The sequence below is a fragment of the Primulina eburnea genome, chromosome 15 (assembly GCF_022965805.1).
Source record: "Primulina eburnea isolate SZY01 chromosome 15, ASM2296580v1, whole genome shotgun sequence".
Classification (NCBI taxonomy): Eukaryota; Viridiplantae; Streptophyta; class Magnoliopsida; order Lamiales; family Gesneriaceae; genus Primulina; species Primulina eburnea.
The window spans coordinates 31,209,609-31,234,681 of record NC_133115.1 but is presented as its reverse complement, the minus strand read 5'-3'; the positions used below and the strand labels follow the sequence as shown (position 1 = coordinate 31,234,681).

Here is a 25,073-nt window from a genome sequence, read left to right as displayed (position 1 = left end):
AACAACACTAGTTCTGTAAGAGTAACGATCCCGAGTCCCTTCACGATCATCGGCCATTTCAAGAACCTCAATTCTCGACCCCGCTTGCAGTTTCTACATCCCAGTTCCAGGAAAAATTAATGAAGGGAAACCCGTCTAAGATTTATAAAAATAAATATTAAGACATGCATAATATTACATATACCATAAATATATTTATATTCATATTATGCCTACCTTGTTGTATCCCAGTACCGTAATAAACAGAATCGGAAACGTGAAATCCAGCATTATTGGACCTATGAAGAAGATATCATATTTCACTGCTTTGCCACGGAACAACGAGTTTTCGAATGACTCGCGTTTGTTTTCACATATTGGCAATAAAAAAGGATTATTATTAATATTATCTTACACAAAGGAAGGACACTTCACACAAGTCTTCTCATTTACAGTTGAACTTGAAACTGATCAATCAACCAAAGAGAAGAAAACAAGAAAAAGGACCCAACAAAATTAAGGGGAAAAAAACAAGCATACATTTACAAAACCACCATCGAAAACAAGAAAAGCATTTCACCAACTGAAGCTGATGGATTCAAAATGCAGATTATCTGCCAAACCAGATGAGCAAATATTCGCAACTTCGTGTCGCATTTTCTTCGGTCCACAAACGAGAACCCCCACGCTTGATTCCTTGCGCTCAAACAAAAATCCTACAAAAAGGGGAACAGAACTTATAAGTTGAAAATCCAGAGTGTTTTATAATATTAAGCCATGTTTTTCGTCCAAGAATTTGATAACATACGTTTAATATCTGGTCTTTCACCATAATGCACATTGATACATTGAGAAATAGACTGCTGAGGCAAGCTCTCGAGTTCCCTGTCTGCATTATAGTACAATGCATTTGGTGAAGCCACTGGTGTCGCGCCTTCCATATTCTGAATCTGTGTAGTTTCCTTCGAATTTCTATTCTTATTCCAAAGAAATGCTGCTGTTGATGCTATAACTATGCCAATACATAGAAATAGTATGTGCAGCACTGCTCTTGAGGAAGAAGAGTATATCTTATTACTATTATGATCAATGGGAAATATGTAGTATCGTGTCAAAATACCAATAAAAATAAGATAGATCATGAAGGATGACGAGATTATGGCACCGAGCCAGAGCCAACTGTTTTGTCCTAAGATTGGAGTTATTGGTGCATCACGTGGATTAGGCTTGAACCAAATGGTTCTAATGCCCTTGTTTTCTTGCGTGGCTGGCTCGTTTTCTCGTGTAACAAAGGCTTCGATTTGCAAACTCAAGTTGGAAAACTTTGATGGGACGCCGGAAATTGGGAGGATTAGGTCGAGCATGGTCAAGTCATTTGAGTTCTTGAATGCACTGATGAGGAGAATTTCAGGTGTCCTGCATTTCAAAGTCTCACTTGTGTAAACGAGCTCCCGGATAATGGAAATGAATGGGGTTATGCCACTTCCTCCGCTTACCATCACCAGCAAGTCGTGGCTGCAGAAACAAGTTTTATCAATATCAGTGAGTCGGACGGCATAACCAAGATTTTGATTCAAAAACAACAAACCAGAGATTAATTGATATTCCCCAAACTTCTTAACTTTCCACAATGGCTCATTGGATAAACGTGAGATCATAACGATATATATCTCATATATATACCTTAGAAAATCAGTTGAAGCGGGTCCATAAGGTCCTTCAATCGATACATCAAGACGATCAACATAAGAAGGCGAAGAAAGCATCTGGTAGAGCTTATCGGACCATTTTCCTTCAACTTTGATGATGACACCAAGTTTATCCGACTCCAAATTGCTGCTAGAACTTATGGTAAATGGATGCCATTGCAACTTAGAAATACTAGGCATATTCATAAACATGATACTGGTTGGGGTATAACTTAAACCTGTCCCCAAAAAAAAAAAGTTAACAAAACAAAAAATTACATTATTTATCCGTACTATATAAACTGCGTATTATTAGAGTCCCAAGGCATGATTTTATTTATATTTTAGATGGATGATATGTACATGCGTACACACCTTTGCTTTTGGAGAAGTTGAGTTCAACAGTTTGGCAAGGCAGAACCCTTGCAGACACGAGGCGAACGCCTCGTCTCGATTGCAAGAATCGAAGATATCGATCGATCATGAAAAGGAAGAATCCAGGGAGCATAATGCAGGTATAGCTAATGCCAACATGGAGTACGAAGAAGAGCATGAATAGGATGTATAGGTGATGAGTGTAGAAGAAGAGCTCAAACATTTTTCGCCTTATCCCTGGGAATGTCGTAGCCCACAAGGCCAATCCTGCTAGCAAAGACAACTCTCCTGCTACGTTGGACACCCCAGTATTCTCCCATGTCAGCATCTAAGTTTTGATTTGGAGAAACGCGAGCACAAGTCATGATCACTATATTATATATTTGTTCTCGATGGGTAACAACATAGAAAAGGAATAGTTAGCTACCTCCGATAATTCATGCATGATAGCCCAATAGATAATATAGATAACGCCGTGAGCAGTGAAAAGGATCATCATAATATGGCCCAACCATATGTGATACTTCACACTGGCCTCCGACGTGAGCCCAAAAAGGGGGAGCACCGATGACCCGCGTGTCACCGGGAAAAATAGGAACGCTAGGGCTATATTCCCCACCAGTCCAAGGCGGAGTCCCGACGATTCTAGCTTCGCTTCCCACCTGCAGTAAAAAAATGGAATTAATTATAATAATTATTTTTTAAAATTTTCATTTGATATTGTTGTATTTAGGGAAAATCGGGTGATTCGCTGGATATGGACATTGGACACTTTAATTATCTATTTTATTAATAAAAATAAAAACTAGAAATTTATAAAATGGTATTATAAGTTTAAAATTAGCTAGAAAATTGTTGTAGTAAATTCAATTAACAATATATGAAAACAATCAGATTTGAACTTTAATTACATTCAAATTTTTTTTTAAACAAAATAAGGTTATTTGGATTGATTCAAAATAGTGACACTCCGAAAAAATAGAAGAAGGTCTAATCAAAATCATATGACATAATTTTGATATATATACATATAGTCACATATCAATTTTGTGAGACGGGTCAGCGATCTGACACTACTCATAAATCATAAAAAAATATCACTAATTATTATTTTTTATGCTAAAAATAATTACTTTTCATTATAAGTATAGATTAGGTCGACATATATCCCACGTATAAATTCGTGAGACTGTTTCAGAAAAAAAAACACGCTCTTTTATAAATTCAAACATGATAACCAAAAAAGAAAGAGATCAAACTAGATTTTCAGGTCATTTATCACCTTATTTAATATAAATATATCATGAATGAAATACTATATTATGAATTAATCGGATTAATATTTTTAGTTTTTCTACATGTACACTACCATTCCAAATTAATTAATAAATATTAGTTTCAGAATGCTTCGTGCATGCGACGTGTGTGTGTAATACTAATAATAATAATAATTACTTACACTTTTTCACCACTTTTCGCTGCAGACATAGGTGTAATTTTTGCAAAACTGATACTCAAATAATTGGCAAAATTCCAGACGAGAAGAGCCATAAACATGAGGAAAAATGCAAGCTCAATTCGAGACACGATTCCCAATCCTTTTATTATCAATGGTCTCTTCCATACTGCCATTTTATGCTCTCCTTTTGATCTGCATGTTTAACATATAACAATATAAAACAAATTATAACATGTAAAACTTTATAATTAAGGTTGACAAGAATTTAAACTTGGTTTAAGAAAATTATATTTTGAATTAATTTCGAATTTTGACTTTCTGCTGTGTGGAGAAGTATGAATTGTAGCAAAATGTCATTATTTGGAATTTTGGAAATCCAAGCTTGAAATACTATTAATAACTTTATTATATTACAAGAAGTAAATCAAATTTCGGAAATCCAATAATTACCGGTTAGTGTGAATCTCCCTTGATTTCTTTCCTAAGTGAAGATACACACAACCCAAAGCAGCAATGAATAACATGGGGAACGTGTAGACCAAATAAGTCGCACCTGCAGCAAATAAACTTACAATTAAAGTTACATTTTTCAAAAAAGAAAATTAAAAAGATAAATATATATTATAATCTCTGTAAATGCATTTCTTCTTCTATCGATCGGTGGCACCAAAATACAAGCAAACGTTACATTTATTCACATAATACAATACTACGATTTATTTATCAAACCTTGGTTGTTTCCAAAGTAAGTGGAGGCTGTCTCCTTTCGTATCTCCGGCAACCAAGTCAATCTATAAGGATTGGTGGGCATCATGATCCACAAGAAAAGATAGCCCGTAAACACCGCCACCAGCACAGCCATTATCACCGCCCTGACGGCGTTGCTGCCGCCTCCGCGAGATGGTGGCGCTGCAGAGTCCATTTTAAGTGATATTCCTCTCTTTGAACTCGATCGACTTGATCGTATTTTTTTTAATGTGAAAAGATACTGTATTGTGTGAGGGAATGTCTAAGGGAATGTAATGTTATTTATAGGGAGAATTATATGGATGTAACGTATGTTAAATTTTGTGACACTCGAGCTAGTGGACTTAGGAATCCGGCAAGAAGCACGGCTCCATCCACACGTACTCCCAATCATAAAAAATTCAAAATCAATGATATTTCGAGTAAGAGCAAATCTAGTGCAAATATGCAATGATAGCTACCAATTATTGGTAAAAGTGTGAAATGATTAAAAGTAAAGTGTGAAATGATTAAATTTTTATAGATAGAATTTATTCAAGGTTATAAAGTGTATTCTTTTAGCTCGAGAATGATTTGTTACAATTAGTGTTCGAGATTTTGCCTTAAATTTGAAATTTTAGTATCAAATAAATTATAAGTTATTGATATGAAATTATGACTATAAATATTTAAATAGTGATATTTTTGTTCAAAAATTCGAATCGGTGCTAAAAGTTGTCCTTTCTGATTTCGTTTGAGAAAGAGTGCAAGTTGACATTTTCCTTCAAGTCAAAAGCTTGTCCACTCCCATTTGTTTGATTACTTGCATGGTTCATGCAACAAGTTTGTACGTCATATGAGAATTTTATCAACACTACTTGCTTTAGGGACGAGTATATACTACAAGAGGTAGAGTGTTTGTTAAATAATCGGTCAATCATCTTATTGTAAAATTAAAAAATATTGATGGACTTCACATTTTTTGTTTCAAGTTAGATGATCGATCGATCATTTTATACGAAACAAAAACTAGAAATTAAATCTTCTGGTGTAGCATAGACTCACCCTTGATCATCTCACTGTAAAATTAAAAAAAAATATTGATGAACCCTACATTTTTTTTTTCCATTTACAAAACAAAAACCGAGAATAAATCTAAAATATAGTATAAACTCACCCTTAGTTCAGTACTTTCTAATTGGGAATCCATGTGGTAAGGTAATTAGTATTTAAAAAACAAGGAAAATAAAAATAAAGGCGGTTCAAAAAGTTTAGTTTAACCAAGACTTCGACTATATGGAAACAACATGCAATTTTAAAAAATTTTGTATTACTTTTTACTTTATTGTGTCGTGGAGATGTTGAAAATATCAAAATTAGAAAAGTTTAGCCTTAAATTAATTAGGAGTTGATTTTTCAAACTTTTGTTTTTTCCTTTTTAGTCCTGCTAGATATACATTTAGATTGACACGCGGAATGACGTTTTTTCAAGAGTGTAATAGAGAATAAAAAAAATAAATAAATCCAATTAAATTTAAAGATATTTTCTAATTAATTATATAAAATGTAAGCATGAAATATAACCTTTATGTGTACACCTAAAATTTCCCCCTTTTTTTATCTTTAAATTCGTTGAATAAAAAATAATTTAATACCGAAATTCAGATCCAATTTGCGTAAAAAATAATTATTTGTGAAGGGCTCGTGGTTGTGCGGATTCAAGATTCATTGTCTGCGTGCTTCACGTGTGCCTCCGCCTCTTCAGCTTCCTACCTGGCTAAATGACACGCTTCTTTCTTTATTTTTCGTAAATCATTTTTTAAAATATAATAATTGCTCAATTTTTCAATAAGTTTTTCAAAATGATTGCATAATTAATGTCGATAATATAATTGTCTAGGGGATATATATATATATATATATATATATATATATATATATATATATATATATATATATATATGATAAAGTCAAATATGTATAAGTTCAACGAACCACGAACGTCAAAATTACCTATCAGCCTAGCACGTGCTTGTTCAAATTGGCCAAATTTTAACCAAAAATATAGATGTCTAAATGAATTAGATAAATAAAATTCAACTAAAAATTAATTAAAGTGATTATTAATTCACTAAATCATCTTATAAAATATATAATTTAAATAAAATAAAAATATATTTTAATTTAATTTTAGTTTTCCGGTCTGTTCTTTGACAAATAATATCCGAAACTGAACTATATAAACTTCAGTCTTAACATTTATATCCGAATTTAAAATTTTGATTTTCGGTTGAGTTCGATTTTCGATTTCGATTTACAATTTTTTTAGTTTTATTCGAAGTTTGAACATCCCTAAAGCTAATATATATTGTTGTGAAAGAGAATATTTTATTAGTAATCCAATGATTAGGTTATATGTAGATATAATATTCCCATCATGCACAAATATGAATCTTAGTTATATCATGAATCACATAAATGAAAATGGCGAGATAGGAACGACATATTATGATTATCACGGTCGTCTGCATATAATCTATCATAATTTGGTCTCTATCTTTGTTTCGAAACTTTTCATATTGTCTGGTCAATTGTTAAATTTCATGTGAGACCGTTTCATAAGATATTTACTCTTATGAAAATTATTATGTCTCTCGAATTCTATAACATATAAATGTCGATAATAACATGCTCTGATAAATTATAAAACTATCTATACTCTATGAACTAATAACAAATGTTGACGAAACTAAAAAATTCTAAAAATAATCATATAGCTACGCAAAACGTGTTTTGTGGTACTAGTATACATTAAGTCTTAAGATTCAATTATAGTTCTTCACGTTGAAAATAGAACAAAAAGTGGCTTATATATATATATATATATATATATATATATATATATATATATATATATATATATATATATATATATACAGTATACTAGCATTTCACCCGTGCGATGCACGAAGTGTTGTTTTATATAATTAACTATTAAAATTAATAAGTAACAATGTTTGAATAATTATTTAAAATAATTAATATAATATAATGAATATATTTAAAATTTAAATATTATTATAAAAAGTTATCATATCAAAATATTTATGTCATTTAAGATAACACTCAAATGATGATAATAATATTCTGTCATTAAGTTGACTTATTTATTTTGTTTAAGTGAAACAGTTATTAATAAATAAAAATAAGAAAACATTTAAAAAATCATATATATTTGTTTATCAAAATTTAAATAATAAATAATATTTTTAAAAAATTAAAATTTTTGTCACTTATTTAGATGAATAAATTTATTTAATTTTTGAAAATGTTAAAAATATTTATATTAAATTTTTTTAAGATACATATATTAAAGTTCTATTAAGATATATAATAATAATAGTAATAATAATAATAACAACATTTCACAAGCAGTTAATATACCAAAAATTAATGACATTTTTTAAAATAGTTGAAAAACTTAATATTATATTAAAATTTGATTTTATTTAATATGATATAGAGTAGTAAAAATTAACTCTATAAAAATAACACACAACTCAAAAAAATAATTGTAATTAAATAGAATGATATAATCAATGCAAATACTTAAATGTAGTTTATCTTTTCAAAGAACATCTAATTTAATTAATTTTAAAAAATAAATTGAAAAAATATCACATTTCATCACATATTTATTTCTTATTTGTTTCGAATATTTAATATGATAGGTCAATATATTAATAATTATCAAATATTTTTCTTTTATAGCATATTAGTGTTGGCGGAAACTTTTTAAATAGAACAAAAACTATGTTTATATATATATATATATATATATATATATATATATATATATATATATATATATATATATATATATATGACATTATTTGAGAATATTTTTCACTCTTTTTATGATCGGACGCTCGATTATTTCATATATATGTGAACCCCAAAAAATAAAGAAAATATAAATAATATCTCTATATCAAAAAAATAAAATATATGGAAAAAAATTGTAGCCTCTTGGTAATGAAAAATACATTGTAAACTGAAATATTTGTTGTTTTCATATGCACGTATATCATATTAACAAATTAATCAGATTTTAAGCGTCAAATATATTTTTGAATTAATTATCTCACGAGTGATGCTGAATTTTGCACTTATTTTTTTTATTCAAATTGAAAATTGATTGTCTAAATATGATGCAGAAATTTGTCTGAATTATTTATACAATTTATCATAACAACAAAATATATCATAGTAATTCAAAATCATATCTTAAATTAAATTAATTGATATAATCAATGCAAAAATTAAATTATTTTATGTTTTCAATGGAATGCAAAGTTGTCAGATTTTGGGCTTGCTAAGTTTCTGAATTCGGAGAGGAGTTACGTGACGACGAGAGTTATTGGAAAGTTAGGTGGTGATACCCCCATTAGGATCCGGGTAGGAGCGTCCAGGTAAGTCTACCCGACCGGTTGAAGTTTTCAGTTATTAGCCCGGGTCCTCGTAAAGTGGACCGGGTCCTTCTCATCTTTCCTGGTAAGTTTCCCGGTTGCATAACCACTTGGGCAATCTCGAGAATAGCACCATCTCGATAAGTGCACCACACTCGAGTGCAATCATTACAGGCCATCCCATCTGTCAGAACAATTTGGGCTTAGAGTGTCCGAGAAGTCATCAGAAGCTATTATGGTAAACCGACTTAATAGGTGACGCATGAATCAAGGTAACTACCCATTCCTTACCTATAAATAGCAGGTATTAATATCATTAAATGATCCTGAAAAAACCTTTGAACTTTAAGCACTCTACGTATTTCTCCTCGAATATTGTTCGAAGTTCATCATCAAAAAACTTCTGACTTTATCATCGGAGTGGCTACGTCGGAAACCTCTCCGGCGCCCATTCACGAGTTCTTTTCATTGTTTGCAGGTGTCATTCAAGCCATTGTCTTCGTTCAAAATTCCCAAAACATTATAAATTGTTGATTTGATCCGATTGGAGCTCCTTACCCGGCTCACCCCTTTCCAGCGGATCACATCATTAGGGTTAGTTCGTTCCTTGTAATATTATACTTCTTTTGGCTTGTTTTCAGGTATTAACCCCACCTCAAATGGATCAATGTGAAAGAAAAATCTTACTTTTCCATGGTTTACAAGTTATGTAGCACCAGAATATGCTTGCACCGGTATGCTGAATGAAAAAAGCGACATATATAGCTTTGGAATACTGATTATGGAGATTATAACTGGTGGATCTCCGGTTGATTATAGTAGGCCACCGGGAGAGGTAAAAGTTTTAACTACCAAAATACCCAATTTTATTTAACTTAATACGTGCCTGTTCTTGATTGTTAAATTCTAAACATCAGAAACGATAAACGCAGATCAATCTAGTTGATTGGCTGAAAATGATGGTGAGTGACAGGAAATCTGAGGAAGTAATAGATCCTAAGTTGCCTGAAAAGCCTGTTTCAAAAATACTGAAACGTGTGATCTTGGTCGCCCTTCGTTGTGTCGATCCTGATGCTCAGAAGAGGCCTAAAATGGGTCATGTGATACACATGCTTGAATCAGAAGACCTACTATCTCGTGATGTATGCCATTAAATTCTTTTTCTTGTTTTTTTTCCTGAACTCTCGTCAAGTTTAGTTTTGAAATATCTCCAGCAACTAAAAGGTTTTTTGGAATGCAGGAACGACGAATTGGCCGCAGATCTTCTGGTTCCCTCAGAGAAAATAGTAGTCACGAGCCGGATAAACAAAGCAGTGAAGGTATATCTGATGCTTCTCAAGGGGATAGCAGTAGGGGCCAAATTTACCAAGCAGGTGGAAATAGATGGTAAAAAGATTGCATACCATTATTTTAATCTATTACTCAAAATTTTGCATGCCTATTCATATCATTCCTTTATCAACTAATTATTGTATTTATCATCAGAATATCACTATCATCTTTCCTTCATTATTTTTAGAAATTACAGATCATCGTTACGGCCTTTCTTGGATTGTGCAAAAGACAAACGTGGCAACCCTCTTTATTTCATCTTTTTCAAAACTTATAAATTATCCCACAAAATAAAAGAAAAATGTGTGGTCTGCAAGTTTTCCACTTGACTTCGTATTTCTGCTACATGCGACTCCAACCCAAAACTGCATTAGGGCTTTTTCTCCTGTAACTATTCACAAGGATTTGTAATCATATGGCACCAGTAGGGCCCACTTGCTGTGGACATGGCCATTCTCTTCAAAATAAAATAAAAACTCAACTTTGATAGATTATTTCAGTATATGTGAATTTGCTATAATAGGGTATTCGAACCTGAAATTTTGTCTTAATCTTACTTTAGACTTTATTTTGAAATATTAACTTCAAATTGATGGACTGACGCCTTGGTATGGACCTTTGTCCGATCAGGTGGTAAGAGCCAACAAAGTAAGCCGAAGATGGTTATAAACACAGGTGTGGTGAGCCATTTTAGCCAGATAATTTGGTCGAAATTCTTGTTCTGGTTGCTAAATGGCAACTAGGCAATGTTACATATTGGTAGATGGCATGAATTAAGCATGAATGCCCATATTGGTCACATTTGGTGTCATGATTTGAGTGAAGATGAACTGGCAAATGGCTGTATTGTTTTTCACTGGCCCATCAAGTATGTATGCCAAGTCTTTTCTTTTGTCACTCAATGGATAAACATATATTATAACTCTTTTTTTTATATAAAAAAAACATTAGTAAATATACAAATTCATGATGTTACATTACAATCGATTCGATTTCGTAAAAAGTTCGCAATCGTGGACTAGACGGAATCATCTTTATCAAGTCATTTCCAACTCATTTCCTTCAATACTCACACCAAAAAAAATATTCTCGAAATATTTTTTTTTTATTTTACATATATTAATTATTATCTTTTATTTAATATATTCTTAATTATGACTAATGTGTATATTATATAATCAATATTATATTATTAATAAATTTAAATAATAATATTTAAATTTATAATTTAATTATATAATTTAAATGACTATATTTATCTCACAAATGATCAATTAAAACATTTCTTAGTGCGAAGTGAACATCTTTATATTAAATTATATTATTTATTGATCATTAAATCAATTTATTCCTTAATTATTAATAATTAACAGAAATAAATAAATATTTAAAAAATCAATAATTATTATTTTAAAATTTTTATGTTTAGATATCTCATTATTAAAATAATAAAATAAATATTTTATTATTATTAAAATAAAGTTTACATTTAAAATAAATAATAAAATTAATATATATTTATAATAATTAAATAAATATTTTTTTAAAAAAAAGTGCCTCTGCGCCAATTTACCTCTTACGTCAAATTGGAGCAAATTTTTGCACCAAAATAATAACTGTTCATTTTTAAAATATGAATTATTTACTTTAATTTTAATATTTAAAACTAATTTTTTTATTATTTTTAATTAATATAACTTAATACAAATACAAAATTAAAAATATATTAAATAAAATATAATAATTAATATATGTAAAATAAAAAGAATATTTCGAGAATATTCTTTCTGGTGTAAGATTTGAAGTAAATAAGTTGGAGATTAATGTTGTATTTAGTGCAGAAATCGCACTATTTTAGTGTAAAATTTACACCAAAATAGATTTTATAGTTGGAGATGACATCACCAAAATATTTTTTTATTAATGGGCGGGTTACTCGTGAAATTTCGTTGACGATCAGCCTTATTGGACTTAGCTGTGTCCCAACAATAATATTTTAGATTTTATAGTATAAAATCCTATAATTTACTCTTTTTTTTAAACTCATAAAATTTGTCTACCAATCCATATGAAAGTGCATTTAGTATTACATTTAAAAAAAAATGTGAGTCCATCTTACGGATGAATTTTGTGAGACATATCTCCGACTCGATTCAATTCTGGAAAAATATTATTTTTTATGCAAAACTATTATTTTTAATGGTGAATATAGATCAGATCGAGACGAATATAAATCTGCGATAACGTCTCACAAGTTCTACTAAAAAATTTAATTCTCTAAAAAAATCCATTTAGTATTTTTATAAAAACAAAAAAAAAAACAAATCCATTTATCAGATTTTGAATGCTGCTTGCCAATGTCGCCTTTAATTAGAAAATTCACCAAATTAATTAATTAGTAGTTAGTTAATATAGGCACCTCAATTTTAATTAAATAATAAACCGACACGTACGAAGAGATGGAGCTTTATTTAGTTGGTGATAATAGAAAATATTTAGTCAATAAGATAGATACATGTTTAATTTATTGTTTATTATGTTCCATGATAAAGATGTTAATGGGGCAGGTATGGGATGGATTTGGCTAAATCCAAGACCCTCCTCATGAAAAAAATTTTGACCCATTACCCGTCCCACCCCGGTTAAATATTCTTCGGACCCACCTCACCTCAAATACGAAACGGGTCGGGTAGACCTGTGAGACCCAAATTTTTTTAAAATAAAAAAATAATATTTCTTCTCACATGACTGAATTATGAAAGAGACAAGCCTCTAAATACAACATTGTGAAAAATTAATTCATGTCTTCGACCACACTTAATAATAACAAACAAACTATTTTCACGATATAAAGAATTACATAAAAAAAAAAGAGTTACTAGCTCTCCAAAAAAAACTTGACATTCTCAAAAATAAGTCATAACATAATTTAAACAGAACAATATAAAATCAGCGAGTAGGCAATATTTAAGTCTACTAAGATGAGGACCGACTATTCTTCCACTATTGCTAAAAGCATATTCAAATGCAACAATTGACATAAAAATAGCTAAGATCATTATGGTTGAGGTGAACTACTAAAAAAATGAAAATTAAAAAACACTAAAACCCTAAAATATTTATATTCACATATATGGGGCGGGTATGTGGCGGGTATTATAGGACTCATGACCCGCCCCCATATCCGGACGGATCTGAAAAATTGAACCCGATACCCACTCTATAACCCATTTAGTATGTCCAAACCCACCTCATACACACGGGTCCATTACAGATCTGGGTAAAACCCAAACCCATTCACATCCATGTTCCATGATGTGGCGATCTTCAGCTTAGTGGCTACGTAGTTCTTCCAAATAAAGTATATATTATTGAGTTCCATTAATCTTCCTTTTCTTTTGTCTTCTTCCTAATTTAAGTCATATTAAATTAATTGGTATAAGTGGGTATCAAAGATCACACGTACACACCATGGATACCCATGGCAAAACCAACGCTGAATTTCACAATGAGGTCCATGAACTAATCATTCTCAAACCTCCATGTGTGTTGTGGGCAAGCTCAAAAACAAGAATATCATCGTGCTCATAGACAGTGGCGGAGCTAGAAATATGGCTCTATCCGGACTGAAATTTTAAACTCCAGAATCTTTTAATATATTAAATTGATATTCTGGATTATTTTTATTTATTTTAATTATTCGTTAGATTTTCTTAATTCGTTATTCAATTACGACATTTCTCGAAAGATCAGAAAAAAATAGGTCCGGATCTTATATTATTCCAAAATTATACAAAATTTACATATACATTTAAAAAAAAAATTGGGCCACATGAGCTAAAGCCCAGATAAACAAGTACATGCCTCCGCCCCTGCTCATAGATGGAGGCAACACACACAACTTCATTGATCACGCCACTTTCGCCAAGTACGGTTTATTTTCCGGGTTATGCGGGCTAACCATGGCCAAATAGACTGTTCGGGGCAATGTCATAGACTCCCTATCATTATTCAAGGACTTTCCATCACAACAGATGTTTATGTCCTCCCGGTGGTGGCTTGCCCGTTGGTTATAGTTGTCCAATGGCTGGAAACTCTTGGTCCTATTGCGACAGATTACAAGAATTACTTACAATGACATTTCATGTGGATGACATATCCTATACATTCCAGGGATTGAATGAAAATTCAAGCTGACCAACATCAAAGAGAAGTTTCTTTCACCATCGAAGATTACGTCTATTTAAAGCTTCAACCATATCGTCAATCTTCTGTCACTACCAGATGTTATACGAAGCTCGCTTCCCTTTTTTGAGCCTTATCAATCAAATTCCTGACAAAGTGGGTACGGTGGCATATAAATTGGCTCTTCCACCAGGAATCCAGGATCACAAATTCATAATGTATTATGTGTTAGTTTTTGAAGAAGCATATTGGATCAATCACTCCAGCCTCCTTTCAAATTCCTCCAGTTACGGATGACTAGCTCCATCATTCTTCCTCAACCTGAAGCTATCTTAAATTGTCGGATCAATTGAGAGGGGGAAATGTTGTTGGACTTATAGGTCTGTGGGGTCTTGTTTTTTTTGAATGAGAAATTGGACAAGCAAGCTCAATAGATAACAAGTGAGAAATGCCTCACATTGGAAAATAATCATAACATTGATGAGCTATCGTTGGTCAACATCCGCAATCGTGTATGCTGACGCTTCTCAAACCCACTGAATTTCTAATGAACTTTTGTTTTCTATTTTTTTTGGCAAATTTGAGTCCAACAAAATATATATAATTATTATTATTGATCTATCTATTTTTTTTAAAATGATTGATTATTACTATATTATTAAAACTGTACACTTCTTATTAATTGATTTTCAATCGATATGATTAAGTTTTATTTAATTTACATAAATAACCTTTTAATCCAATTTTTTAAAACTCCTCTTAAACTTACCTCGAATAATATGCAGTCATATCCACAACCATTTATAAACTAAATAATCAACATATTCTTTTTAAATTTTCAAATATTTTATTTTAATAAAAATTATTGTAATTATTAAATTTCAATCAAAAACAGAATTTATAAAATACAATTAAAAACATAATTTATAAAATAAAAGAGATTATTTTACTACAAATGTCGTCTCGAAGTTTCTCCCACTACGGTCCAATTTGGCGGACTACAATCCACCACGCTCTCTCCCACCATATAAGAATAAGCCCCCAGGTATAACTGAAATCCAATCGTATTTCGGCACGTGTCCCTCTATTCCACCAACGGTATTTTATCTGACCATTTTATTTCTAATAATAATAATTATCTTACAACACAAAGACAGCAAACCCTATCTCTGCGAAGACTTCGACGAAGTTTCACAACTTTTCTACGCCTTTCCGAGTATTGTTTCAGGTTCGTCGCATCTTCTCTCCTTGTAAATCACGTATAATATGTATTAGTCTAGTTGATTTCTCTATTTTTGTTTCTGTCATGTGATTTTTATTAGCACCTAACTTTAGATTTCTGACTTAATTTGTAAATTTTTTCGGGAATTTGGTCCTTAACGTTCTAATCGGCGCAGATCTGATAGTCTAGGTAAGTTTCTTTTTTAGAATATGAATTTTTCTTTATCGAAAGTTTGATTTTCTTACATGATTATTGTCAAATAGTGATAGAAATTAGGACTTCACTTATAATAAAAATTTAATTTCCATAGATTTTGTGCGTTGACCTCTCTTTTAATTGAAGATCTGAAGTTTTGGTGTAAATATTTGAAGGTAATTTTTTTGTTTCTTTGAAAAATTTTGCTTGATGAAGATCTATAAATTTTGGCGAAGTATTTGAAAAACATCATTTAGTTTTTATTAGATTCGTACGTTGACCGTGCTTATGGGTGGAAATCTATTTTTTTTGTGCGTGAAAGTATTCGATTATTTCTTTTAGTTCTTGAAGAATCTATATATACTGAAATTTTTATTTTTTTAATTATATTTAAATTGCTGTCTGATATCTATATTTCCCTGAGTTTCTGGATGCAATTTGATATTTTATGATAGCGTTTTGATATGTATTACGAAATCTGGGACGTGGTTGTTCTTGCGGATCAGATCTGGCGGTTATATGATGAATTCTGGGGTGGACCCCTGGGCTTTGCGTGTCTTAGTAGTAGGAGTGATGAATTCATGCTTAAAGTCTGTATTACCATCTGTGTTTGAAGTTGTAAAAATTCTGCTTGATGTATTTAAGGTTTTATACCGATACTTGAAGCAACACATTTGATCACTTCTTAGATATTCATTGTGTGTCATCTTTGTCTACGTATCCCTCATTATTTTCCTTGTAGGATCCAAAGTTTAAAGAATATGTCGTGTCACATGTGATCCAAGTGTTGTGTTTCTTTTACTTTGCAGTTAGCTTGTGAAAATGAGCCGTGCACAGGAACCACAGAGGCCTTTCCTCCCATTCGGAAATCCCTTCCGAATGATTTTACCAACAGGCGCTCGCCTTTCCCCAAAGCTCCTCGCTTTGTTGAATAATTTCGAGGAGACGTTGGCAGCAAGGCTTAAAAAGCTTAAGCCAGCTGATAAGGAAGATGTCCTCCGTCTATCATGGATGATTTCTGCAATGGTAGCCTTGTGTGAAATTCACACTGACATAAAAACTCTTATTACAGCACTTGAGCTCCCCGTCTCTGATTGGGAGGATAAGTGGATTGACGTTTACTTGGACAATAGCGTGAAGTTATTAGATATGTGCATTTCTTTCAGCTCCGAAGTCGCTCGACTGAAACAAGGCGACCTTTATCTCCAGTGTGTTTTGCATAATTTGAGCAGTGCTTCATCTAATCAGTTTGTTCGGGCTCGATCATCGCTCGACGGATGGAGCAAGCATATTGGTTCAAAGAATCCAAGACTTGATAACTGTTTTTCGGTAATGGACTGTCTGATCCAAATGCTAGATGAACCAAAGGTTAAAAACTCTTCAAAGGGAAAGGTCTTAATGCGAGCTATGTATGGAGTGAAGGTTGTGACCCTCTTCATTTGCAGCAGTTTTGCAGCTGCATTCTCCGGTTCTCCTAAAAAGTTGATAGACCTTCCGGTTCCGGAGTCTTACTTGTGGGCTGGTGAATTTATGGCAATTCAGGCATTCGTTAATACGGAGATAAGAAGCATATATTCCAGCAAAAGCTTCACCATATTGAAAGAACTTGAAGCTGTTGATATGAGAGCAAAGAAGTTGTACCCTATTTTGGAAGAAGATGGGGTAGACCCACCTATTGAAACTGGAGTATTGAAAGAGTCGACCCTGGATTTAAAAAAATCAGTAGAAATTTTCTCACAAGGGCTTGATGACCTTGCAAAGGAGGTGGACAGGTTCTTCCAAATTGTTTTAACTGGACGCGACGCATTGATTTCTAACCTTAGAGTTGGTGGGGAGTGGCAACGCCTTTGACCGAGTGCTGAGTAGCAACATCGAAAAAGACCAGATGGGTAAGGTGAAACGGAAGGTATAAAATCTTCCTTGTATGCAAATATGTGTAGTTAAGGAGTGTCTTGTTTTCTAGTCCAATATATACGATATATGGTTGTGATTTTGTGGTACGTTATTGTAATTGTGGTGTGACGAGAAATGTACGAACTCTGATGTAAGGTTTTAATGGAATGAGTTTGGGATTTATGATCCCATGAAATGTGTCGAGTCTTACGTGGTGGTTTTGTTTTTTAAGCCTTTATGGTGGAGGATCTTCAGTGTTCTCATCTTTCTTTCTTTGCAGCCCCAGGCCCACTCGGCTGGTGAGTGAAGGTTTGGGATGTGAGTTGATGCGAACAGCTTAATTCTCGTGCTTTCGAATTCAAGCTCGAACTCGAATTTTATTGAGTTGACTTGAAGCTGAAAGCTAAAGCATGACAAATGAAATGAATTATTTTTAGCTTGAGCTTGAGTTCGTTGGAGTATAATTTATTTTGTTAGATGCTAAATATTTTTTTAGATCTATAAAGCAAAGCTTCAAATTAAGTTTTGTGATTGTGAGTTTCATTTATTTTGTGTTGATCTTAAATTATTGATAAAGATATATTATAATTCATTTTAGATATAAGCTCTTATGAGATAGCTTGGTAAATCTTTTGGTTTGTCTTCAGCTCCAATCATTATTTAATACGGTCAATTCCCTCAAAATTTCAAGTAATGCACATCCAAAATTGATTTCTAAATCGACGAAGAGTTTGTCTTTAGAGTCGATAGTTCTCTGAATAGATGCGTTTTACTTGGTCTGCACGGATTCCATAATGAAACGTGAATTTTTTAGAATGGTTAGATTATTGGCTTTTAAGACATTTGTTAATTCTGGCATAGTCGCCTCCCGTAGTTTAACCTCGTCTTGTTATTCGACAATGCTCTGCACATATTTGATCAAACCCGCGAATATCAACGAGACCGGGGTATTATATATTAAGCCCCTTCCTTGTCAAAGGGGGAAGTCTATATAATGGAAAATTCCACGAAATGAGATGCAAGTGGTCCACACTTTAATGATGAAAATAGGCACCCTTTCAAATTGTAATGAAAACTTCAGGCCGCAATTTTGTCCCAAGAACCTGTTAAAATCATTCCCTACGACAGTTCATTTGATACAGTTCGCGATCTCAATTAAGTGTGTTCATTAAACGGTTAAAACCAAACTTAAAATTCATTTTAAACGGTCGATATTGATTTTGAATTCGGATATTTTGGTTTTCGGTTTAATGTTTTGCATATTATATATATTATTAAAATATATAAAAGGATATTTATCAATTCAAAAGATTATGAACTTTAATACAACCATTCTATATAGAACCATGCTAAAATATTAAATTGATGTTTTAAAATTACTTTAATATATTTAATTATGTTATTATATTTTGATTATAATATTAGTTATTAATTATAAAATTTTTCGTTTTTAGGTATTTTAAAAAGAATATTCAAATACTTACTAACAAAATTATATTTATACCAAAATTGGTCAAAACCAAACCAACCTTTGCACACCTCGAATCTTAATATAACAATTATTAGTTGCTCTATATTTTGTTCGTAAAGTTTTGATGGCTTGAAACGCTTTCAATACAACATTTCAACACACAAAATAACTTCGTTCACTCCCAAAAGAAACTTGCAGAAATCACGAATGTGTAAAAATTCCAAATGTTTTAAAGGGTGAGAAACGTCACCAAGGAATCCAAAATGGTGCTTGTGAAATACATTTGATTCTTATACACACAAATTGGTAGAGGATGCAACATTAGTGTGTCAATGTAGAGTGTTTTCCTGAGTTCTGCCTAATGCAGCATCGTGTTGTTGAATTATTCGGACAGCCTGAAGAAGAATATCCTGCTCCGCCTCATGGCCCTACAGCCATCAACACCGTGAGGACCTCGTAATCAGCTAAACCGAAATATATATATAAAACTAACACATTATGCAAGATCTTGGAATGTCTGTACGAAAGGGCATCAAGAGAAATGGAAGAACAATGTTGATCATTATGCGATGTCAATCATAGTCGATTTAAATAAGAAATTTAGATTAAAGTTTTAAAGATTAAGAGATGGGGGATTCGACCAACTTGACCAATGTTGTTCAAAATTAAAAAGATACAGAGAATGGGAGAATTCAACCAACTTGAATGAAAAACTATCAGAGGGACATGTATGTATCTAGAGTCAATGACATCACAGTATCACTGTTCATCAAAAGAACTGCTTTAAACATAAAGTTACACAACGACCAAATCCTATGATCACGAAGATCAGAAAAAGCATAATAAGTATTCCCCGTTGGGTTGTACCAAAAAAATCTACCAGTGTTTTCAATTTTATAAATATAATAATTCGAAAATGATAATCACTGTAAAAGGCTTTTAGAACAACTCTAAAAGTATAGATTTACCAAGAACAGATAAAAATAGATAAAATCTTGTTCAATCGAGTGGTTATGAATGCTTCTTCGTCCAATTAACTTGTTTGCAGATCATAAAATATTTGAAATGACCAAGAAAAAAGGACATACCACATTTTTTAGATTGCATCCAATGGTCAAAACAGCGTATGATCTCTCAATACAAGACAAGAAACAATATGGTGCCTCCTTCTCCAAGAACACATTTGAATTTGATCGAAGCATGCTTTTTATATCCTCTGATATCTGGGAAATCTTGTCTATGTCATCAATTTGTAATGGAATTTTTGTGCTCATGGTTCGCCATTTGGCCCGTGATTTATTCACAATTACCTATAATTGGCACACGGAACTAGTTAACCTTTCCTGAACTGAAAAATCTCGAACTCCGCCATTGACCTTTGCACTTGCTATATTGACCGATTAGTTTTACAGTTGGCAAATGTACATCTGGAAATGATTCATAAATGCATGCTAATATAAAGTGTTAAACATAAGATGCCCGGGAAGCTGACAATTATATAAATTATAATCACGATATTTTCAAGAATGTGATATGACAATTCATTATCTACAGCTGGATCAATAAATCAACAATAAACTTGTTGATGTAGGGACAAGCCAGATGACTGCAAGGATAATCTTTGGTGGTCATTATTTTAACTAAATAAATATCTAATAAAAAACAAAGTAATTCAACAAGTGAAAAGAAATAAATATGCACACCTGACTGGAAAACAGAGAATTCGGGACAATAACTGGAAACTTTTCTGCAGTCAGCAATGATGTAGTAGTGAGACCCATATCTACCACTTGACCTTCCACAGATCCAGCCTGCAAAACAAAGTGCAAAGGGATGAAAGGGAGATTGAAAAAGACGACAGACTATCCGATCTGTAGAATGCAACTGAAGCTAGATCAATAAGGTGCCTGTGGACTGGAGAATGTGAGCCACTAGATACAAAGTATTTAATTCACTTCCTCCACAAAGTATTTAATTCACTTCCTCCACAGCTCTCAAGTCTCAACCACCAGGGAAGGATATGGATAGCCTGCATTTGTTCTAAAACTGTGAAAAGAACAAAAACTATTCCCTTTTATAGTATTTTGTTTTGATTTTCAGCTTGAATGCAGGAGGTTCTCTTTACCACATATGATAAATAATTCGTTGAAATCTCACTTGGAGCATGGAATGAAAATATTACTTGTTCATTTCTTTCTGGAGACTACCAAGCTCGAATTGAGAAAATGTATTGATATGATTCATATATTGTATTAAGCAGAAAATGGGAAAAAAAAAATAAAAATGTGATCACATATTTATTGAAAGATCACACTCTTTGTTCGCTTCATATATTAGGATTGCGATATGACAATCATAGTACACAGCATATGACGAAATATGTTAACGCCTATAAAAAAAACTTTTGCAGAATATGCATCATATCGTCTGTAATGGTTTTGTAGCAGCTCAGTGATTCATCTACGAAATTATAGTCTGTAGATCCAACAGTATCTCGTGTACTTTGTTTAATTCCTACTACCAACTCTCCTCCTCTCCCCACCCAAGATTAAAATATCAGGGACAAAATGAAATCTTAACTTCTTATCATCATAATAAATGACAGCAATGATCATGCAACTGTCACGCAACTCCATTATTTTACACGCACAAGAAATTGTTCAGATTCACTAGAATCATATATCGCATCTTTGTCTCAAAGACTCAGGTTTACAAAACTTGAAGCAGTTTGGTAGATAGGTGCTTTAGGAAACAAGCATGAAATTCATTTTATCCTTGTCAAACTAAAGAAAAAGAAATGCCAAAGACTTATTGCAAGATAAAATGTCACCAGGAACATTTAGCTCATTCTTGGAACTCCAAAGAGCCATTGCATGAAGCATAAGATGGGAGATAGTAATACAAATTTTCTAACCAAGATGTGAACCTGTACGCCAGAAACTCATATATTTTCTAAGACGGCGAAATATTTTACGTACTTTGATCGTGTCTCCAATCGAAAATGGTCGTGATATCTGCACGGAAAGACCGCTGAGAACATTCCCAAGTATGTCCCTTGCAGCAAAGGCTGTTGCCACTCCTGATAACGTATACAAGATGGTGCAGTCAGATTTGAATTTAATTGTTTGATAAGAAACAAAATTTTATTAATAGATATAAATGAACAATTGAAGGATAACTGGATATGACATCCTTGAAATCAATCTTGCAAAACTATCAATTGACAGTCCAATTAGAGTATACATAATGATCGACTCAGGGTAAGATAGGTTGCCACCCAATTAATAATTAACTAAATAGAGTTTTTTTTTGTAAAATCTCTATCCAATTGTGTCCAAAACGAACAATCAGATTCGAACTATTAAAGAACATATATGATTTGTGGAGTACAACTAATTGTAGGAAGAACTCACCACAAGAACCCCTCCCAAAGATAAATATAATATGGAGAATGGAAGAACAGAAGAAAGTAAAGGACTAATGGAACCATCCGGCCGGTGGTCTTATTGATAAAATTGTAGTAATTGCGATGATCTCAATCTGGAAAATTGCATCACTTCTGAGCCAAATATTTTCTACAAGGTACTCTTTTAAATGAATAAAACCTCTTTACTACATGTAAACTGGAGACAAGTCGTAGTTATTCTGATATGATTCTCGCTGTCAAGATTCCATATCATAGCAAATTCGTCTCAATTTTGTTAACAGTCATTAACAAAGTCGAAAACAATAAAATTTAAATACACAAAAGGATGGTGCATGATTCATGTACATTTTATTTTCACAACACATAAAAAAAGTTATTCCTTGAAATATACTCCGTATCATTTCTATCACGAACCATTATCACTAACAAAGACTCACCTCCTATGCCTCCTACAGTCATAACAGACTGCACAGCAACTCCACATGCCTCTGCTAAAGCCATCAACCCAACAACAAGGAGTCCAACAGATGATATTTTGTCCAGAGTTAACAACTTATCCCTATCGACATGTTCCATCCTCTTAGCTGCCAAAGCTCGAGTAATAACATTTGTTTTCCACCGATGCAGGAACCAGACAAGTGAAACAATAAAAGCACCCCTCCAAGCAGGCACGATGTACTCTGAAGAAATAACCGTTGGAGCTACCATTTCACCACTGCAGAAGAATGGAAGATTAAATCCATTTTTCCTACATGCTTAAAAGAACATCAAGCCAAATATAGACAAACTAACATTTGCAAAAATGCCAGGAACGTAATAAAATATCGAACTGGGTCCTCCATAGCACTCCAAAAGCTTTTCTCATAAGGGACAGAACCCGACAGCGAGCTCCTAGCCAACAAAGCAACTGGATTTTGCATGGAGTATCTGTGAAATCGCCTCAAGATACTAGGCAACAATGACCACGCCAGTAAAGTTCCGAACAAAGTTCCGCCTACAGGTACAATAACATCTCTAAGATAAGGATAGGTATCGAAAATCTTTTGAACATGAGAAGCAGCTTCATCTGACACTTCTTTTGCCTTTTCCCCACTATATTTCATAGCTTCACCAGCCGATTGCCAGATGTCATTTGCTTTACCAATCCAACCGTCCTGTCCAACACCACCATCAGTCACAGCACTCCCACTTGCACCAGAATCAGCAATAACATTTGAGTCACGAGCTATGCTACCTTTACCCTCGGTAGATGAGGAAAACAGCCTATTACTAACGAAAGGGCTGATCCATACAAATGAAAAACTACCTTGAAAAACCAAACTCCCCATTAGCTTGTTCGTATAACATGCATCAAAGTAACCCCCTCTCGAACACCGAGCATAAATAGCAGAGTTCGAAAACATTATTCTAGAACTATTGCTCTCAAGATTCTGCACATGCCCAGATTCCCCAGTGTGATAACTTTCACTTGTATATGCAACACACGGTTTAATATGAATACCACAATTAGCTTTTGCAGAAGAACATAAAGGTCTCAGCCGAGAAATTCTCACCGCAGCCATACTGTAATATTCGGCAGAATTTTCTACAATCACTTAGTAAACAAAATCTTCACCGAAGCAAAGTCCAAGTCCCAACACTTTAACATGAATCACACTCCAAATCAGCAATAAGACAAACAAAGCAAAATGGGGACAAGTAAGATTTACAAATTTACGTATTACACTAAAATCAGTAAATCTTACTGAAAAAGCTGAATCAAATTACAGCACAGGAAAAAAAAAAACAACACCACGAAGCAGAATGCTTATGAATGACCAGATTTCCAGATTTAACACCTCAACCAGCTTCTGTGGACTTTTTTTTTTTTTGACAGAATCTTCTGTGGACTTTAAATAAGAGAAAAACTATATAAAAAAATTGAGTAAATTGGTGATAAACAATCTAAAGAACACCTATGTACTTTGCTTGGGAAGAGGGCTAAGTAAAAACAATTTAAATATAAAAGAAAAAGGATAAATTTGAATTACGTCCCTAAACTATCAATTATTCACACTTATCCCCAACGTATTCACGTGAGACAGTCTCAGACAGGGATGTAATCGAGTCAAGTCGAGTCGAACTCTGGGTTCGTGTATAATCGAGCCGAACTCGAGCTTTATTTAACGAATATATGCATGACTCACGAGCTTATTCAAACATTTATCGAGCCTAAACAAATTTAATAAATATGAATTATACATTTAAATTTTCATTAAATTAATAAAAAAATAAATTATATATTTAAACAAAAATATATTATTCTTATTAAAATTTGTAAATTTATTATAAGAAATTAATTTAATATATTTTTCTATATATTTCATAAATAATATGAAAAATCAATAAATCAAATATCAAAACTATTATTTTTTCATCTAAAATATTACTCATGAACTTACCAATTAACATGTTCACGAGCTAACGAGTCGAATACTGTAAAGCTTGAGTTTGGTTTTTTATCTTAACGAGCCTCATTAAACGAGCCGAAACGAGCTTTTATCGAATCGAGCTTCAAATAGCTCACAAACTGTTTGGTTTGTTTACATCTTTAGTCTCACGAATCTTTATTTGTGAGACGGGTCAACCCTACCGATATTCACAATAAAAAGT

General features: G+C 32.5%; 4 protein-coding genes across 6 annotated transcripts; 2 read left to right on the top strand and 2 right to left on the bottom strand.

Annotated features, from left to right (window-relative positions):
- Positions 1-356: 356 nt before the first annotated feature.
- LOC140815346 (ferric reduction oxidase 2-like) lies at positions 357-4,478 on the bottom strand. Its single transcript, XM_073174472.1, has 8 exons — positions 4,231-4,478; positions 3,952-4,054; positions 3,502-3,693; positions 2,470-2,704; positions 2,043-2,370; positions 1,663-1,906; positions 788-1,494; positions 357-695 (listed from the first exon to the last, which is right to left on the bottom strand). The coding sequence occupies exons 1-8, from the start codon at positions 4,421-4,423 to the stop codon at positions 556-558; spliced, it is 2,142 nt and encodes a 713-aa protein (XP_073030573.1). The 5' UTR covers positions 4,424-4,478; the 3' UTR covers positions 357-555.
- A 4,928-nt stretch (positions 4,479-9,406) lies between these two features.
- On the top strand, positions 9,407-10,086 carry LOC140815647 (probable serine/threonine-protein kinase At1g01540). Its single transcript, XM_073174722.1, has 3 exons — positions 9,407-9,531; positions 9,629-9,838; positions 9,937-10,086. Exons 1-3 carry the CDS (start codon positions 9,433-9,435, stop codon positions 10,084-10,086), a joined length of 459 nt encoding a protein of 152 aa, XP_073030823.1. The 5' UTR covers positions 9,407-9,432.
- A 5,205-nt stretch (positions 10,087-15,291) lies between these two features.
- LOC140813704 (protein BPS1, chloroplastic-like) lies at positions 15,292-17,719 on the top strand. 3 transcript variants are annotated; one of them, XM_073172350.1, is made up of 3 exons: positions 15,330-15,441; positions 15,611-15,624; positions 16,440-17,719. In XM_073172350.1, exon 3 carries the CDS (start codon positions 16,453-16,455, stop codon positions 17,479-17,481), a length of 1,029 nt encoding a protein of 342 aa, XP_073028451.1. In that variant the 5' UTR covers positions 15,330-15,441; positions 15,611-15,624; positions 16,440-16,452; the 3' UTR covers positions 17,482-17,719. The 3 variants fall into 3 exon arrangements, with proteins under 3 accessions (XP_073028450.1, XP_073028451.1, XP_073028453.1); XM_073172349.1 differs by lacking the exon at positions 15,611-15,624 and having other exon boundaries at positions 15,292-15,441; XM_073172352.1 differs by lacking the exons at positions 15,330-15,441; positions 15,611-15,624 and adding an exon at positions 15,639-15,806.
- Positions 17,720-19,202: 1,483 nt separating this feature from the next.
- LOC140815366 (mechanosensitive ion channel protein 1, mitochondrial-like) lies at positions 19,203-24,335 on the bottom strand. Its single transcript, XM_073174490.1, has 6 exons — positions 23,214-24,335; positions 22,859-23,136; positions 21,973-22,073; positions 20,698-20,805; positions 20,083-20,304; positions 19,203-19,422 (listed from the first exon to the last, which is right to left on the bottom strand). Exons 1-6 carry the CDS (start codon positions 23,981-23,983, stop codon positions 19,324-19,326), a joined length of 1,578 nt encoding a protein of 525 aa, XP_073030591.1. The 5' UTR covers positions 23,984-24,335; the 3' UTR covers positions 19,203-19,323.
- Positions 24,336-25,073: the final 738 nt, after the last annotated feature.

What these genes read in the sequence shown, in the direction of transcription:
- LOC140815346 (XM_073174472.1), bottom strand. Translation starts at nt 4,423, where the DNA reads ATGGACTCTGCAGCGCCACCATCTCGCGGAGGCGGCAGCAACGCCGTC. An exon ending in TTACTTTGGAAACAACCAAG is followed by an intron (nt 4,055 to 4,230) that starts GTTTGATAAATA and finishes TATTTGCTGCAG; the next exon opens with GTGCGACTTATTTGGTCTAC. An exon ending in GCGAAAAGTGGTGAAAAAGT is followed by an intron (nt 2,705 to 3,501) that starts GTAAGTAATTAT and finishes TTTTTACTGCAG; the next exon opens with GTGGGAAGCGAAGCTAGAAT.
- LOC140815647 (XM_073174722.1), top strand. Translation starts at nt 9,433, where the DNA reads ATGCTGAATGAAAAAAGCGACATATATAGCTTTGGAATACTGATTATG. An exon ending in ATAGTAGGCCACCGGGAGAG is followed by an intron (nt 9,532 to 9,628) that starts GTAAAAGTTTTA and finishes CGATAAACGCAG; the next exon opens with ATCAATCTAGTTGATTGGCT. An exon ending in AAGACCTACTATCTCGTGAT is followed by an intron (nt 9,839 to 9,936) that starts GTATGCCATTAA and finishes TTTGGAATGCAG; the next exon opens with GAACGACGAATTGGCCGCAG.
- LOC140813704 (XM_073172349.1), top strand. Translation starts at nt 16,453, where the DNA reads ATGAGCCGTGCACAGGAACCACAGAGGCCTTTCCTCCCATTCGGAAAT.
- LOC140815366 (XM_073174490.1), bottom strand. Translation starts at nt 23,983, where the DNA reads ATGGCTGCGGTGAGAATTTCTCGGCTGAGACCTTTATGTTCTTCTGCA. An exon ending in TTCCTGGCATTTTTGCAAAT is followed by an intron (nt 23,137 to 23,213) that starts GTTAGTTTGTCT and finishes ATTCTTCTGCAG; the next exon opens with TGGTGAAATGGTAGCTCCAA. An exon ending in ATTCTCTGTTTTCCAGTCAG is followed by an intron (nt 20,305 to 20,697) that starts GTGTGCATATTT and finishes TGCCAATTATAG; the next exon opens with GTAATTGTGAATAAATCACG.